This window comes from Amphibalanus amphitrite, unplaced genomic scaffold (genome assembly GCF_019059575.1).
Source record: "Amphibalanus amphitrite isolate SeventyFive unplaced genomic scaffold, NRLGWU_Aamphi_draft 000344F_arrow, whole genome shotgun sequence".
Taxonomy (NCBI): Eukaryota; Metazoa; Arthropoda; class Thecostraca; order Balanomorpha; family Balanidae; genus Amphibalanus; species Amphibalanus amphitrite.
The window spans coordinates 99,201-118,069 of NW_024881839.1; the positions used below are offsets into that span (position 1 = coordinate 99,201).

At 49.9% G+C, this 18,869-nt stretch overlaps 1 protein-coding gene across 1 annotated transcript in view; it reads right to left on the minus strand.

Moving 5' to 3' along the window:
• The window catches only part of LOC122389107 (golgin subfamily A member 4-like), a 38,262-nt gene extending 22,960 nt beyond the window's left edge, over nt 1-15,302 (minus strand). The window contains exons 1-8 of the mRNA XM_043380799.1: nt 15,155-15,302; nt 12,499-12,568; nt 11,530-11,666; nt 9,311-9,487; nt 8,027-8,182; nt 6,813-6,927; nt 3,170-3,294; nt 705-1,268 (exon numbers count right to left, since the gene is read on the minus strand). Coding sequence (XP_043236734.1) covers nt 705-1,268; nt 3,170-3,294; nt 6,813-6,927; nt 8,027-8,182; nt 9,311-9,487; nt 11,530-11,666; nt 12,499-12,568; nt 15,155-15,235 — 1,425 coding nt within the window. The 5' untranslated portion in view covers nt 15,236-15,302. The remainder of the gene's footprint in view (nt 1-704; nt 1,269-3,169; nt 3,295-6,812; nt 6,928-8,026; nt 8,183-9,310; nt 9,488-11,529; nt 11,667-12,498; nt 12,569-15,154) is intronic.
• Between the last annotated feature and the right edge of the window lie 3,567 nt (nt 15,303-18,869).

An 18,869-nucleotide genomic window follows, 5' to 3' on the forward strand; every position in this document is an offset into this window, starting at 1 on the left:
TGAGGACATTGGGATCACAGTGGTCACACGCTTACGACCTTTTGGGACTATCAGAGTGCTGTCACGTACAACCTCCGCAAAAATACGAGTATATTTATTACATGTCACTTCAACGAAAATAGTATCGCGGATCTCGGAATGCATAACGCTGCTCTTAAACACCTAAAACGTGTCTGAGGTCATGCAGCATGCAGCCAATGTCTTCGCTGTTTTTGTGTTGGTTGTCCAACTTTTTAGCATTTCATTATGACTGCTATTGCATGCTGCGCAAAACCATGGTTCCTTTAGAGGAGTTATCCTTCGGTGACTCTCAAAGTATGTGGTTGTAATAATTGGTGAGCCTGCATGTTTTCCATCAGTTCCAAACATCGAAGAAGGGAGCACGAACATGGAGAAAACACCTGCTACTTGACGTAAATAGATGTCGGACTGCCTTCGGCTCAATCAAGATTGGCCAGGCCAAGTCCTCGGGCCACGACGCTGGGCACACAATTGTGACAGCAACAACAGTAATAACAACAAAATGCTGATGCTGACGTTAAATTGGGACCAAGATAAGGTCCCACCAACTAGACCGTCAGAGCCACTCCCCACGAGAAGTGGATGGAAGCTACACACTCACCCCCTACAGGCAGTGTGTAGTAACCCGCAATAAAAAAATCCATCCATTCTCCAGCTTAGCCATCTCACATCCCCTCGACTACCTGGATCCGCTCGTCGTCACCAGCGGCGGCGCGCAGGTTCCAGTCGGCCGGCTGACAGGTGTAGGCCGGCCGCTCTGCCTCGGCCGCCTCCCGGCACTGGCTGCCGGCGAGCTCCAGCGCCTGGCGACTCTGTGCCGTCTCCTCGACCTGCCGGCGCACCGCCTCAGCCACCTCGGCCGCCGGTGGCCGGCGCTCGGGCTCCGGCTGCTCGGCACCGCCCGCCGCCGCCGCCGCTGATGGCTCCGGTGTCGCCTCTCGTATCTCCTTGGGGGCAACCTTCTTTTTGCGGACCACTTTCTTGACGACCTTCTTCTTGGGCTTGACTGAGTCCGAGGCATCGGTGCCTGCGGCGGCTGGAGTGTCAGCTTTGGCCGCTGGAGGATCGGCTGTGGCAGCTGGCGAGTCTACAGAGGTAGCTGGAGGGTCAGTTGAAGCAGCCGGTTGGTCAGCTGTGACTGCTGGGGAATCTACTGAGGCGGTCGGCTGGGTATCCGTGGCGGCTTCCTGACCAGCCGTGTCAGTCCGTTCGACCCCCTCCACTGTCTGTTCGGCCGTCTCCATTGTCTGTTATCACAGCGTCAGTCACCGCTGGATCACTGGCCCGGCGTTCGAATCGCACTCTCACGGTCTTCCCCTCGCGCGCGCACACCGAACAGCACCACCGCCTGGCCTCGTCCGAGCCGCTGTCGTCCCCGGAGTAGAACGTCCCAGCCGCTGGCGAGCGGCCGGGCCGGGCAGGCGAGCCACTGGCACTCTGCCGGCGCCGCCGACACCGTGTCCAAAACGAGCTGCCCCCTGACAGAGCGCCATCGAATGATGACCGTCAGATGACCGGAGGGCAGGCGGGGAGATCGAATGATAGCCGTCAAATGACCGGCGGGAAGATCGAATGATGGCCGTCAAATGACCGGCGCGGGAAGATCGAATGATGGACGTCAAATGACCGGCGCGGGAAGATCGAACGATGGCCATGAAATGGACAGCAAGAAGGAAGAATGACTATAAGATGACAGGAAAATATAATGACGACCGTCAAATGACACGAGGGAAAAACGAATGATGACCGTCAAATGACAGATGGTTAGATCGAATGATGACCGTCAAATAACCCGAGGGCAGACGGAAAACAGGCAGACGTTGGATGAAAGGCGGACAAACGGTGGCCAGCAGTCAATGAATACCAGTCTGTTAACCGGCAGCCAGAGAGGCAAATAGCAGGCTGGCAGACGTTCGGCACAACCGGGCAATATGTCCATTGAGATGACCATTGTGGAGGAGAAATCCTGATATCCCGTAAAAATGAATTTACCAGCCGAACGACGACGGGTTTCTAAAAAGTGATTTCGACACTTGATTAAGCTGTGGTCCTCATAAAATAAAGTATACGCAACACGCCCCACCACAGGAATCGCGATATTATGGAGTAGTGTGAACAACGCCTGGTTATCTGTCAATTGCCTTGAACCCCACGAGGAGTGAGGACATCACGTTCCTTTACCTGCTCGCGCACTGCACCGATGCACAGCGAGAGACATTCAGGATGTAGCACGGTGCCGATAGTGGTACCTAGCTTTGGTGGGCCATGTCACAGGCTCTCGAGTGACGCTCTTATTAGCATTGCTGGAAAAAGGTCCAGAACGCTTTTCGACTGCCTCGAAACAGCTCGACACAAGCTTTTGACACGATGTTTCTGGGCTGCATTTACAGCAGCAGCCATGCTAGACATGCTGTTCAATAACAGCCAGGGCCTGTAGATTGCTGACCGGCACGGTGATCATTTCAGCACGGTCAAAAATCTCCAATACTGGTGAAAACACACACCAGAGGCTCGGAATCGGCACCAGGCCCATCGAAACGTAATTCGGGCTGGACCGAGGCCCAACATCGACGAGGATAGCAATACCTACCACCCCTAATAGTCATTTGACCTCAGCAGGTCATTGAATGCCTTGCTATTTCATATACGCTCTTCCATTGGTGAACTGACGCATAACATAACTCAAATCGGTAGAGGGTTGCTGCGTCGCTCGGACAGTGCGATGACGGCTGATCTGGTGAAGTCCACCGCTCTGGGACGCTACTGTCGCTGTACTGTTGTGCCACCGTGTGCCGCCAGTGTCGCTGTCTTGCTCCGCCGTCGTTAAGGAGCGCCACTGCTATTGTACGGTTTGGTCACCGTGTGTCGCTAGTGTCCAACACAGTAGTCGCTACACCACTGCAGAGGGCGACACTCCGACCGCACGGAGCGCCACCTGCCGCTGCCCTCTCCCCGACCAGTGAGGTGCCCTCAAAGATGAGCCGCTCTCACCAACCACCGACTGCCCGCCAGGCCAGCCATTCGCAACAACTGCCCACCGCCCGTCAAAACTGTGGCGTACCACATCTGCATTACACACCCCTTTATGTCGTGTGGTTAGCATCCAGGGACAGCCTGTGAGGAACCTCACACACGCGCACAAACGTACCTGTGTGGCGGTTAGTTGGTGACGAAGCTGCTCGTTCTCGGCACTGAGACTGGCCGCACGGGTAACGTTCAGCTGGATGTTGTCGCGACACTTGCCCAGTAGCTCCTCCTGCTGTCGTATTTTGGCTGAAACAGCAAGGAACGACCAGATCACGGAAAGCTCGGGGGACGCACACAGAGCCGGACAACGGAACTGTGAGCCTGCACACCAGCTCAGGAAAACACGAATCGAGAGGGACCATATCAGCGATAGCAATTAGGGTGCGTTAAGGTTCGTTTGTTGCACAACAAAAGGAGTCAAGGACCCTCTCTGTTATCAGTTTGCGAAACACGCAGGGACATCAGTCCAGAAATAAGAAACCGCATCGGTTACTGTTACTGCTCATGTTACTGTAGTTCTGTCGGTGAATCAACTGCATTCCGTTAACCTCCCCGTATCGTTAGCCCCCATTCATTTATAACGATAAAATCACGATTTAAACAAAATCATTGTTTTGGTTTGTTTTATATTGCAGGATAGCTTGGGAAATGTTGCTGTTTGAGTAAGTGCATGTAATAATTGGTTTTTGTTCACCACACTGGAAAACGCAATTGTTGAACGTTGAAATATAATTGGCAATTTATAAGTTTGAGATGATTCCGATTGGGTAAAAGGGAAGTATATGAGCGTGGCAGGGCATTGAATTCAGAAGAACAGGGACCGGATTCCAAAGGGAGAACGAGGACAAGCGGGACAGATTCACAGGTTAAAGGGACTATCCCACCTTTAACATGGGGTTTGAGTTGAGATAGCCAAGTTTGCGGCGAGGTTCAGAAACCACTATCTATCTAGGTTGCAACCCCCGCGGCCTCTTGGTGTTGAAGAAATTCGTTCCCTTCATTTGAAAATGGGCCTTGTACAAGGCCCTATCTTCAACATGGAGCGACCGTTAGTGTGACGTCACCTCGTTTAGTCATTCTGATTTAAATGGGTTTGTTCGTTGAAAAATCGCTTAAAACTTGGTCTGAACTTTGTTGTGGTGCCTACAGAGTAAAAAGAATCAGCTTTATGACAGTAATGTGGCCTGGGGAAGGAGGTAATTTTGGGCTGTGACGTCACAATATATTTGAAAGTTTGTGTTTGGAATATGGGAAGCCTAAGATGTTTAATGAAAAACAAATGCCAGAACCGTGTTCCTGGTCATCCAATCTATAAAGTCGGGCACAATTTAACTGGTTTTAACAACATTTTAGAAGGTGGGATAGTCCCTTTAATGGAGGAGGATGGGAGGGGGGGGGGGAGTCTGGCAACCACTCCAAGGCCGAGCGAAGGAGGAGGGGCAGTCCAGTGAATGGCTGTCAATTGCCCGCTGTCCAAACACTGATCTCGTGCCGGGCTACACAAACAAAAGCTGCTATGCCGATGACGCATATCAACACAACTGACCACTGCTCCGCTGTGCCGACAAATTGGTACGGACAGCTGGACATGTGTGAACAACTCAACGAACATTACCGAAGGCAGAATGATCAACTGACACACACGCGTGGATTCACATACCTGGATTACGGAGAGGTCTTGCTGCGGCTTTGGACCAGAGCAGTATTTGGCAGAGATGTGCCGAGGTCTACGCCGAGATAAGTACCTATTTAGCTAAGTCAACACTGAACGTTCATTGGCTGACAAAACACCGTTCAAACCTTCACTACAGCTCGGCCCGACCCGCGACCAACCAGCACCTTTCGGCCTCCCACGAGCACGGAACGTGGGTTGCCCGGCCGCTCGACAGGTCCACCAGCCGCCTATCCCATCGTTCCGACTTCAGTCGATCGGTCCACAGTGGTTGCACGCATCACTGAAGTCAGGTCGCGCGCTCTTGAAGGCAGTTCGCGTTATCTTGAGGTCGGCCAGGGATGTCCTGAGGCCGGCCGCATCGCCTTGAAGCCGGCTTTAACAGTCCTGAAAGCCAGCCCGCACAACACTGTCACCGGTCCCCGTAATCACTCGTCGCCGTCGTATAGGAGCTCTTCGTCTTCGGCGGACGGCGCCGGAGCACTGAGCACCCGCCACCGGTACCAGAAGAGCACCAGAACCCAGAACACGAGCACCCCGTCGGTGAGGGCCAGCAGGAACAGAGTGCGACTGAGCGCGGCCATGGCGGAGCGGCGGAGAGGCGGCGTCACCACCCACGCCGCCGGTACCGGCGTGCCACTCCAGCTGGCAGCCGAGACGGCCGGCCCGCCGCGCGCCGCGCCGGTAGGGCGGCTATTTATAGGCGGCGCTCCGCGCGTCCTGTGGCGGAGACCAACCGGCGGAAGGACGACTGCGACTGTCACCAGAGGACACGCACGGACAGACTAGGTGTGGACAATGGGGAGGAGACGGGAAGGGAAGAGATGATATTCATAGGACACGAAAATGCCCTTAAACCTGAGCTCAGACCATGCCCTAAGCTCAGGAATGGAAACTCGTACCCGACTCCAAGAGCAGTGAAACTACAAGACCGTAGCGGCAAGCGGTTTGGGGTAGCGCTAGCAGGCGTCTGGTAGGTGGGATAGAACGTTGATAGGTAGCCCCAGCCTTGGTCGCTCCAGTCTTGGCGAGTGGGAGAAACCGGAAGTCCGTCAGATATTTATGGGAGCGCATTCGGATTTTATACCGTTCCGGCGATCTTTCAGCCGAAATGTCATGTGACCCGGCCATCCATTTGCATCCCCCACACCGCTGTCATTCAGAAACCGACTCTCTAACTCCCATTGACCAAGAAGTCTTACTCTGACTGACGAAAAGTCAAAACGCAAAGAATCCCGTTTAGTAATGTTTGTACCGGCTATATCAATCTAGCCTAACTCGTCAACCCCCAGATCAACTCGTCTAACAAGAAGTCGAACAATAAAAACTTCCGTTCCTGCATTAGTGCCGAACCGTGTGATCGATTGGCGGATCGGTCAGCGTCAGCGACGCGCCGTCGGCCGGTCGGGGCCACCGGGAACGAAAGGAGGCGACGGCGGGGCGACTGCCGCCCCCGCACCGGTCACAGGTTATTTACGGAGGCCCGCCGCCGACACGGAACTGACACACTTGACCGGAGGGCGGAGACACGGGTAGGTATCAGCGTAAAAGGATGTGCACATTCAATGCGAGTGTTGACAAAATGGCCCGAAATATATCCAAGCAATTGGACCATTAAACGATCAAAAACAATGATCAAACTACCAAACTGCCGGAATTGATAAGGAAGGGTACCAAATACATGGATATAACGTAGACCCTCGGTACGCTAATTCGTCGAACGACTGGGAAGATATGGAGTATATTGCTCGTTAGCAAACAGCCGCTACCCGTTCGCAGCTGTATACGATAAGATAGGATACCGCGGTCCGCGACAGCAGTGTATCTGCCTTCAAACGCGACTTTCAGGAGCCTTGCTTTCTTGACTTTGTCGAAGATTCTCAGGCGACGGTGAAGTGTTAGCGCTCATCTGACCTTCCATGACCAGTGAGAAGGAATGTGATGGAAATGCGGCGGGATGGATCTCTGGTGCATACATGTCATTGTCACTTCATACCCCACGTCATATGTGTATGCGTGTATGGGGGAGTTCAGCTATCAGTTGGAGAGTCTCGGATGCCCTACGTGAGTATGTGTGTGAGAATAGGCTCACCTCTCAGCTGTAAGGTCTCGGCGGCCGACTCTGCCGTCTGCCCCGCGGAGCCGTTTTGGTCGGAGCCGGGGCTCACCGCCGGCTCCTCGGCTCCGCCCTCTCGCAGGAGCTTCACCTGTGGGAGCCACACGCATAACTTCACCAAACACCAACACCAACACCACAAACATCGGCGACAGGCGCGCAGGAGACAGACACACCTGTCCTCACTTACTACTACTGACATTACAAGCGTCGATGGCGCTTCAGTGAGCACGGTTGTATATCCCTCATCTATTCATCTAATAACCTCTAATGGTGAGAAGGTCAATCACAGAAGGCCGTTAAGTAACAGTCAAATGGCTAAGCGTGATAAGAAACTTGGTAGTTGCAGAAAAACGCGTGCATGCTACCTATCCTATTTATTAAAACGATTGAACGGATAGATAGCTTTTCACAAAGCATATAGGTGTGAGGAGGTCAATCAATTATATCATAGACGACTAAGGGGGATGCATCGAGACATGTGGAGCTAGTTTTTTTTCACCGGGAATCATCGCCAGGCCATTTTCAGAGCTGCAATCTTCAAAACTTTAACGCTTCATACATTTCGTCCTTACGAATTAGGACATGTATTGTTTTCCCCAGCACTAGCACAAAATCCGCAGCACTAACAATACGAGGTTAAAGGCTATCGCCAAAGGCTACGACAAAAATATAAACACAAATACGAGCCCGTGCATTGGCCATAGACGAGCCATGTGCGACGTGCGTGTGAGAGGTGAATATCCCTTCTTTTATGATGAGCGTATGTGCACACGTACACAAAGACCAAAATGAACCATTCTAAAGCTATGGACAGACCAGTGCTGGTTTCAATTAAGCTATTACGAAAAAAGATGGCATCTCTAAAGAGGTGACCTTGCCGAGCTGTGCATGTGTATCTTATCACACAACACACCAAAGTGCCCAAAGCTGCCAGTAACACAGCCTACCCTTAACTCAGGGTCAGTGACAAAACTTAGCCTAAGCCCCCGGCATGCAAAGCAGTTGAAGCTAGCAAGATGTAACAACCAAGCACACTGCCGCAAGCAGGCACCCTTAGTGTAACCTGTGAACTGTTAGCTTAGCTACTACCGTTGCCGACCCGAGCGATCCATGCAGCACCTGCCATGCTCCACAATCCCCCCCCCCCCCCGTGTGGAGAGTGAGAGCCCCTGGTCACCGCCGGCTACCTTCATGGTGAGCAGCTTGACCAGCTCGTCTCGCTCCTCGAGGTCTGTGCGCAGCGCCTCCTCCATGTGGGCCTTGGCCTGCTGCTCCAGCTGGCACTGTTCGCGCAGCTCGGCCAGCCGGCGGCCGGCGCGGCCCTCCGCCTCGGCCATCGAGGCCTGCCGCCGCCCGAGCCGGAGCCGGTCAGACCACGGCCGGCGGAGGGGGATTAGGGGCAGGGCGGCCGACCGGTCAGAAGCCAGGCAGGGTGATGGGGAGGGGAGGAGATAGAAGAAGGGAAAAGGGTGGGAGAGGATGAGAGACGGAGGGAAGAGGAGAGGACGCAGAGGGATGAGGAGTGGGGCAGGGCGACTGGCCGGCAGTAAGGGGAGTGGGTGGGGGTTGGGAGAGGGGAAGACGCAGGGAGAGGGACGGGCGGGCGGCGAGAAAGAATGAAAGACGGGAGGAGAGGGGCGGAGACAGCAGGATCACTTCTCGCCGATCAGAAGCCCTTCGTGACACAGCGTGCGATAGCGGGGCCTCCTAATACGGTCAGGGTACTGGATGGTGAAAAGTAAACATAAGTGACTGTGGGTGATGCGTCATTAGTGTCACTATGTCAATTATGGGGGTACGTTGCTGAGTCAGTCTGAGGAGCACGCTACCGCGAGACAAATGGTGTTACCGTGTCAGTAGGGGTAGGAGGCAGTAAAAGCCGCGTGTCCGTATTTACTTGGCAATCGAGACATCGATAAAGGCAACAAAAGCGTAGATCTTGAGTCCATAAGTGAGCCAAGCACCGGTCAGTCAGGAGTCAGCAGTCAGCTGATGTCCGTTTGGGAAAAGAACAATTGATCTCGTCATCGGCCGTCTGTGTGTAAGGCAGTCAGCTGTATCCGCGGGACGGAAAGCTCGTGCAGCTCCATGTTAGGACCACGTTTGTTAGTCTGCAGTTACTGATGATAACATGCGCAGACGTATCAGAGTTATGGCAGGTGTTAGTCCTATCTAAAGCACACCTTGCACGGTTGATCAGGCATTCGCTAATTCACTGCTAGCCGACCCTGTACCCATGCAAGACACTCTACGCGACCGAAAGACCGCTACTACAACCTTAACTACGACTTTTGATCAACGAGATCGAATTATTATGTGAAATTTTCCCCGATACAAACCTAGCCAAGACGAACTGTAATTTTACGCTCGTTGATTGTGTCATTTCGCTCACTCCAAACAGTCAAATTCTCTCTCTGTCCCCGTGATTTCTGTTCTCACCCATCGGAACTACTCTGATCCCGGGTACTCACCCTCATCTTCTCATTGTCATTCTCCAGGTTGTGAAAGGCGCGTGCCAGATCCGTGTATCGGCCGCGGTACTTGTTGTACTTTGCTCGCATGCGCTGGTAGCTGTGCAGAAGCTGCTCCTTGGAGACGGCGCCCAGGTCGGCCACGGAGCTCACCTCACTGCCCGACTCCAGATCGGCCTGAGGTCGGGTCAGGTGGCAGGTCACTGGCGGCCCGCGCGGCACGTCCAGCACAGACGGCATGGTCAGCGGCGGCCGGCGCGGCACCGGAGCCGACTGCATGGCCAGCGCGGACACAGGACGGACGGGACACCGGCACAGGTCACCTCAGTTCCATGGGGAGGCTCTCACTAGACCCTGTCTGGTCCCACAAGTGCTGTCGGTCGGTTACATCACTGGGGTGAGCGCAAACACAGTACGCATCAGTACTACGTCGTACACAGCTCTGACACCACACCGACTTCACAATTATACGGCCTTGAACACCGCCTATATGCAGCACCAATATATGGTCACCGATGGTCAACGGAGCAGCCCACCAGCCCTGTCCTCACACCACAAATGTCTGCTCAACTGGGCTGCGCCAACTGAGCACCGTTCGGCCGGGCCGGCACGTGCCGAGTGGTGCTGGGAGCCGCTGTGTATGGGGCACGCCACTTGGAGCAGCGCGCGGCCGGCCGGGAGGGGTGGGGGCCGGACCGGCGACGCCACCATTCGACAACACCTGTGTGGACCGCGCGATTTCAGCCGGCGTACTGCTTGCCGGCGTCCCCAGTGAACCGAGCTCGCTAATGGAACAAAGAAACTGAACGGGAATTGACGAAAAACTACCGTCATCAGGCGGCATAGCGCATGTATCGGCCGGGTTAGGTCAGTCTCGATTAAAACACACTTGTATGTCATTAAACCGAAAAATGTGTGCAGCTTTAAGCACATCTTCAAGCATGATTTGTCAAATAATTTAACAACCAAGAATACACACGGCTAGGCCAGGCAAATATCAGGACTGCAACCAACAAAAATAAACATGCCAAGTCATTGTAGAAACCTATAACTACGTTAGAAGTAGTGCTTAAGGCTACGAGCAGTTGTGTGGATGCATGCGGTAAGAACTTTGTCAAAACCGTTAGGTGCTGATGTAAAGGTCATATTAGTAGCGAAAGCAGTCATCAAACAGCGCTACAGTCAGTGGTTATTTCTATTCTGAACAGCAGACGCAAAAACAAATTACTGTTTTCGGGAGACGATCTGGAGAAGAAGACGCTGAAAAACCAAGTCAGATGGATGACAATACGATCACAGAAGAAAAGCTGATGTTAAAAAAGTGACAACATAAACCACCAAACATCGCAAATAATAACAATGTCCACAGGAAGGTGGAAAAGTGTCATAATGCTGGCACATTTCAGTTTATCGATGATGATGAATTGGGGTTTTGGGGCGCCCGGACTACAGTGGTCATTGGCGTCAAAATTTCAATTTATCATCGACATCGATGCATAAATGAGCATTGCACAAATCATACTGATAGGGATCTGTTTTAGGAATATCGTTACCATCGCATAAATTATACTCAAAGTGCGTGCAGTTATTAATAAAACGAACTAAGGAAGTGAAGTTGAAAATGACGGAAGCACGTCTTCAAACTGAAACATAATCAGACCCTTTAAATATCAAAGGGCGCCCATGTCCTTATGCACTGTGCAGTGTGCACTGTGCAGCACCTGACCCTGGCCTCTAACATCCTATTTATAATTCCGCTTGTCATGAGCATTCAGAGGCGAAAATTTATCGTGCCCACAGGACACGGCCCGCCCAATGCCGCGCAAATGCCCGGCGACAGGAATCAGCGCCATATGATAAATGTTCATCCCAATCCGTGCATACCAATAGCTATTTTTTCCCGCTATTTTGCAATTAATCCAACTTCGATCAATATTTTCAACCCTCACACTGATCATATGTCTTTAATCTTTAGTCAATTTTCTGATTCGGAGACCATCGAAATTATTTGAAATAGGGCCCTGCAAAATGTATGATCAATTTCCCATAAAGGCGATGACAAAAGTAAAATTACGAAAAATGTTTCAATTCCATGACAGCTACTCGCTGCAGAATAGCAATGATCTGCGCAAAATTGAAAGTAACAACGCTTTTACTACGCAGCCGTGCTCGCTGTGTCTGGTCAGTGCCAGTGCCGGTGCTGCGTGAGGGCGACATACGTGCAGTGTGGCGCGGCGGAGCGGTGCAGCAGCCGCCGGCGACTCGCTAACCGTCGAGGAGGCCGCCGAGCCGCGCCGGAGCCGTCCCGGTACCGTCGGCCGCGCTCCGGGTGCTCCGGCCGCCGCCGCGGCCGACCCTGCCGGACAGAGGGTGGGGTGCTCTGAGCGGCCTGCTAGACAGGGGTGGGGCGCTCAGCGGGACACGGCGGTCTGCCGGGGACTGGGAAATCCGCTGACCTTTGCAGAGAACTAGTGATCTATTTTTGAATTCGCCTGATTGCTGAGTGCCTGCGAAATTATTAGAGATGACCTTTCTAACAACCCTTACAGATTGTGCTACCTGGCTCATAAGCCATACCTGGCTCATAAGCTCACAAGCCACCCCCGCTCCAAGATGTTACAATCGAGACAACAAGATCCCGGTACGGTTTAAGCCGTGCGATATTCCCAGTTGCATCGCTTCCGATTTTATCGGACAATGACTTCCAGTTTCGGTATCCAAGGTGGTCAAGACCTTTTGAATTAGGTACCACAATGTCTATGCACACACTCTGAGATGTCCCCGGAATGGAGTGGGATCCTAACACAAAGACTGGAATCTTTATTATGTTGCCAATACCTATTAAATGCCCCTAGTTCTAATGGAAAGTCTGGGACTCCGTTCGGACGCCTACCTTGGCGTCATTTCCGGAAGATAACGATAAAGATCGTAAACGAGCCGTAGGTAAACACAGACCCGATTGACACTCCGGCATTCTACATCGCACGTGAAATGAAAGATAAGAACGTTTGGAAGGCGCCTCCGGAGTCCAGAGCCTCCACAATCGCGTGCCATATAGCGTCGGCAATTTAACAATTTTAATCGTCAGTCTTATATGATTGTTAACACTGGCATGCCACCGACCGATAATGAGCACCGTTCAGGAATGTTGATGAATGGTTCAACCGACTGGTCTCAGGTTTCCTTACCCTCATCGTCGAGACTGAAGGCGCTGAGATCTGCCTGGTGGCTGGCCCGTGGAGAGTCACCCGAAATGAGCTGTCAAACAGGACGTATTCATGACTAAATTTCATCTATATGCATGCGGTACATGCGCATTGTGCAATGTGCACCTTATTCGCAAGTGCACCTCCGTCTTGAAATATGCACCCCTAAAGACAACCAATCAGCACCCCACCTATCAACCATCACCATAGAGCTATTGACACTCTGTTAATCATTTCTGACATTCTTCCAAATGCTGCTTTCCATGTGTAGCTACATGACCCAGGATCCAAAGAGCACACAAATACACCAGTGCCCCAATGTGTTGCAATTGGAATGCTGCTCTAGTGCAGATTATAAGACAAAAGAAGATAAACAATCCTAGCATCACAAGACAGATTGGGTGACCATGACCCAACCATAGACTTGTAATAGACACATTCAGTGGAGGAGTCATCCCACCATAAGATTAGTGCCCCTAAGCAATTCCAGGACACCCTTAGAATAGCAATCACATCCCCAGTGGATGTCAGTCACACCTGAAAAAAATGAAAAACCTTGCAAAAGTGCAGCAGGTTCAGGTTCAGGTTCAGGTTATGAGCTAGGAGTAGTCACTGTCTATTTGGTGCTCATATCGTGGAATGCACTAATCAGAGGATGAGCTTTGGTGGTCGACTAGGGTAGCCCAATGTCGGTCAAGCCTTTTCTTGAAGGCACTAGTACTTGGTGCTGACACAACATAGTCTGGCAGCTCATTCCAAGGGGTGACTACTCTGTTAGCAAATGACATGTTTCTGAAGTGGTGCATTGACCGCCTTTTCTTCAACTTAAATCGATGACCCCTGGTTCTTTCATTGTCTTGAAATTCAAAGAATCGTCCTGCATCTATATCAACTTTTCCTGTTACAATCTTGTAAGTCTCAATTAAGTCACCTCGCTTGAGTCGATCTCGCATGCTCATCAGATCAAGCCTCGTCAGCCGTTCTTCATAGGGATAGGCTCTAATTTCTCGTACAAGCTTGGTAGCTTGTCTCTGAACTTTTTCAAGCTTTTGTATATCTTGAACCATGTGAGGACCAACCGCAGACAGGCAATAATCTAGATGCGGGCGAACATAAGTGGTGTACAAGGACCTGAAGTTGTTGACATCAATATTTCTGAAAGCCATTTTTAAAAGCCTTAGTGCAGTCATTCCTTTCAGTGCCGCAGCTTGGCAGTGGCATGTTGCTTTCAGGTTGTTGGCTACAATCACGCCCAGATCACGTTCGTGAGTTGTGGTGCAGATCGTCCTGGCTTCATCATTACCTTTCATGACATAGTCCTCTGCAGGGTTCATATATCCACAATGCATGATCTTGCACTTTTCAACGTTGAACTTAAGCAGCCACTGATCTGACCATTCAGATAGCCTGTCAAGGTCTGCTTGCAGTGTTGCACAGTCCTGTTGGGTTACTATGTCTTTGAACAGTTTTGTGTCATCTGCGAACAGTTTACAGCCACTCTGCACCAGGGTTGGAACTTGGAAGCTCATTGATGTAGATCAAAAACAAGGTCGGTCCCAATACCGAACCTTGCGGTACTCCACTGGCCACATCTACACACTGTGACTGGCTTCTCCCCACTGTGACCTGCTGTTTTCTGTTCCTGAGGAAGTCGGTTAACCAAGCGAGCAGTTGTCCTCTTATTCCATAAGCACTCAGCTTGTGGATGAGTCTTGCATGCGGAACTCTATCAAAGGCCTTTTGGTAGTCAAGATATGCAATGTCCACAGCTTTGCCTTCATCCATCCACTGAGTCCAGAGTTCAAATGCTTCAAGTAGGTTGGTCTGGCACGATCTACCCTTTACAAATCCATGTTGGTGCTCACTGATCAGCCTGTGCCTGTTAAGGTGGTCTTTGATGTGTCTCAAAATAATTCTTTCCAGAACTTTGCACAGCTGACAAGTAAGACTTATTGGACGGTAGTTTCCAGCAACTTTCTTGCTCCCTTTCTTGAAAATTGGAGTGATGACTGCCATTTTCCACTGGTTCGGCAACTGTCCTTGAGTCAGAGAGCACCTAAACAGTCCGTTGTGCCTAACGGCCACAGCACATAGGATACCCCCTGCATATCAAGAAAGGTGGGGCTCTCTTATCATGAGTTGGGAGCCCCATAATGTGAGGAATCTCCCTAACAACCAAGCATGACAATCTTGATGAAAACTTGATCTTGTTGGAGCTGGGGCACTCCACAGACCACAGGTGCACAGTATGGTGCGGGATTATCATGAGGGCTCCGGCTGTTCACGGGCACTACAAACTGCTGAGTGTGGTGTGTATGGTGTGTGCAGTAGGCGTGGGGGTAGGGGATGGGCAATCAGCATCAACAGTGACAAAGGGACGCAGTGGGCGGAGCTTGGAGCCTGTGTTATGTGGACAGTCCTACCGCACACAGGGCCCGTGAACAGCCCTATGGTGTGGTGAAAATTTGCGTGAAGCAGTGTGGATCCTCAGTGGTACACTATGCTCATGTGCTGGACTGTTGTGCTGGCAAAGTGTGATCCAAAAAATGATGCACAAGACACAATGGGATTGACAATGTCCATGAAAGAATTGACCCATGTCTTCACCTTATAGGTACTACACCAATTTTCTACAGACCTGAGACAATTGTTGTACTGGCAGCCTCATAGAGGGCTGCCCCACCTCCTCAGTGATTTTCTTCCTCAAATTTTTGAACATATTTGGGAAAGAATCGCATGAATTTAAATAGCCAACAACTCCAACTTCGAATCGTGTCCAAATACAAAACAATATTTTGATCCGAGCGAATTTCGGACGACGGTGAAAACAGGGCGCCTGGGGCGATTTGATCAAGGTTCGTTAAATTTACACGTGATATAGAATATCCAAGACAGTTAGGATAAATGATAACAATAACACGTCAAATGTATATTTAAACACACAAAGCTTTCGGTATGAAAATACCTTGATCACTGTGTTAACAGAAATGAGGACAGAAATTGTCACCGGCAGCTTGTACAAAAATATAAAATAGCACTCGAAAAATAGATCACAATCACGAGATTATCTATCGAAGTCCTGCCACTAAGCTTACAGCGCATGTTGCTAAAGTTATAAATCCAGTCCTAGTATTGATGGTATCGCGTGCTGATATGTGAGCCGCTTCTAAGATTTTTCGTGTCGTTTTTCGTGCGCCCTTCTCTAATAATCGAGTTGCTCCCCAGTTCGGTAAATGATGAGACTGTTCGGCATGTACGACGATTGCGTTCGATGTTCGATGAAACTTAAGGTCACTTTTATGTTCTTTAAGTCTCGTTTCGACCCCCCTCCCCGTTTCTCCCACGTAGCTTTTGTTACACCCACCACAAGGAATTTCGTATACTACACTTTTCGGAGAATCGGATGTGTCGGACGTCTCTTTCGGTCTTCGTTTAATCATCTCGTGTATCTTCGTTCCCGTGTTCGTTGCTACTCGTACGCCTGTCTTCTCAAGTGATTTAGAAATAACCTCCGCGCTCTTGAAGTTTGGAATCGATATCCATTTTCGCTTTTTCCTTCCTTGTTCTTTTTCCTTTTGTTTTGGGTTCTTCTTTATTCGTTCGGCCTTTTGCTTTTGCCGAATGAGATACCCCTTCGGGTATTTCAGTTTCGTGAAAGCGTTGCAAATATGTTTAATCTCTTCGTCCAGGAACTCCTCATCACAAATTCTCATTGCTCGTAAAAAGAAACCTATAACTATACCACTTTTCACACGTTCACTGTGGCCAGAGTAAAAATGAACATAATCTTCTTTGTTGGTTGGCTTTCTATGTACCTTAAATTTGAAACCTGTCTCTCTTCTGATGATGCACGTGTCTAAGAACGCTAGTTGGTCATTTTCTTCGTGCTCGATCGTGAACTGTATTTTCGCATTGACGTCGTTCAGTTGCGCTAGTTTTTGTTCCAGATTCGTGTTTTCTGGAACGATCACTAGGACATCGTCCACATATCTCATCCATATGGAGCTGGACCCCATGATTTCGAAGAAATTTGATGCTTCCAGAGTTTCCATATATAAACAAGCGGCTACTGGGCTGAGAGGAGATCCCATAGCCAGTCCATTCTTTTGTAAGTATTCCTTTCCGTTGAATGAAAAACAGCCAAACTTCATGCACAGAGAAACTAATCTGATATAATCCTCCTTTGGAAGTGGGAGAGAATCCTCATCAGTGGTGCTTACCACTTTTTCGATTGCTTCTAGGGCACCTTGAATGGGGACGTTGGTAAAAAGGGATTTCACGTCAAAGCTTGCCATTTTCATGTCCTCTACGTTTTCCATTTCTTTCAGTAATGGAAAACGTAGAAAAGGGTAAGAAAATGTATCATTTACTGGAGGAAGCACCTGCTGTTCCAAAAATGAAAGGTCTGCCCAAAGTGCACAAGGACGGGATACCCATGCGCCCGATTACATCCGGTATTGGGAGCGCCCCCCACAATCTGGCTAAGACACTGGCAAAACCATTGTCGATGGCCCTCGGATCTATCAGCGATGCGCACCTCAAGAACTCATCAGACATGATGTCTAAACTGAAAGAAATGGAAAACGTAGAGGACATGAAAATGGCAAGCTTTGACGTGAAATCCCTTTTTACCAACGTCCCCATTCAAGGTGCCCTAGAAGCAATCGAAAAAGTGGTAAGCACCACTGATGAGGATTCTCTCCCACTTCCAAAGGAGGATTATATCAGATTAGTTTCTCTGTGCATGAAGTTTGGCTGTTTTTCATTCAACGGAAAGGAATACTTACAAAAGAATGGACTGGCTATGGGATCTCCTCTCAGCCCAGTAGCCGCTTGTTTATATATGGAAACTCTGGAAGCATCAAATTTCTTCGAAATCATGGGGTCCAGCTCCATATGGATGAGATATGTGGACGATGTCCTAGTGATCGTTCCAGAAAACACGAATCTGGAACAAAAACTAGCGCAACTGAACGACGTCAATGCGAAAATACAGTTCACGATCGAGCACGAAGAAAATGACCAACTAGCGTTCTTAGACACGTGCATCATCAGAAGAGAGACAGGTTTCAAATTTAAGGTACATAGAAAGCCAACCAACAAAGAAGATTATGTTCATTTTTACTCTGGCCACAGTGAACGTGTGAAAAGTGGTATAGTTATAGGTTTCTTTTTACGAGCAATGAGAATTTGTGATGAGGAGTTCCTGGACGAAGAGATTAAACATATTTGCAACGCTTTCACGAAACTGAAATACCCGAAGGGGTATCTCATTCGGCAAAAGCAAAAGGCCGAACGAATAAAGAAGAACCCAAAACAAAAGGAAAAAGAACAAGGAAGGAAAAAGCGAAAATGGATATCGATTCCAAACTTCAAGAGCGCGGAGGTTATTTCTAAATCACTTGAGAAGACAGGCGTACGAGTAGCAACGAACACGGGAACGAAGATACACGAGATGATTAAACGAAGACCGAAAGAGACGTCCGACACATCCGATTCTCCGAAAAGTGTAGTATACGAAATTCCTTGTGGTGGGTGTAACAAAAGCTACGTGGGAGAAACGGGGAGGGGGGTCGAAACGAGACTTAAAGAACATAAAAGTGACCTTAAGTTTCATCGAACATCGAACGCAATCGTCGTACATGCCGAACAGTCTCATCATTTACCGAACTGGGGAGCAACTCGATTATTAGAGAAGGGCGCACGAAAAACGACACGAAAAATCTTAGAAGCGGCTCACATATCAGCACGCGATACCATCAATACTAGGACTGGATTTATAACTTTAGCAACATGCGCTGTAAGCTTAGTGGCAGGACTTCGATAGATAATCTCGTGATTGTGATCTATTTTTCGAGTGCTATTTTATATTTTTGTACAAGCTGCCGGTGACAATTTCTGTCCTCATTTCTGTTAACACAGTGATCAAGGTATTTTCATACCGAAAGCTTTGTGTGTTTAAATATACATTTGACGTGTTATTGTTATCATTTACACGTGATGTTTGGGGTACAGAAGGCCCACGGAGGCGGAAAAGTTCCAAATGTCACGTGACTAATATGCCCTCCGGCGCCCTGTTTTCACCGGCGTCCCGAATTTCTATGTTTGTCGTAAAAGCGCATCATCTGCCCGAAATATTGCTGCCATATCTTGACACCTCAAAAATTGGCAGCACCAGCCCTTCACCTAAGTTTTACCTTTTCCCCTACCCTCAGTAACAGGTAACAAACGATCGCTAACCGTTTCTCGGTGACCAAAAATCTTTATTGCAGCCAGTAGCTACCGGCTGATCGCAGAGAAAGTGGTATATACTTCGTTTGATCTGTCCGATGCCGTTTCATCGGTGCCCGTCC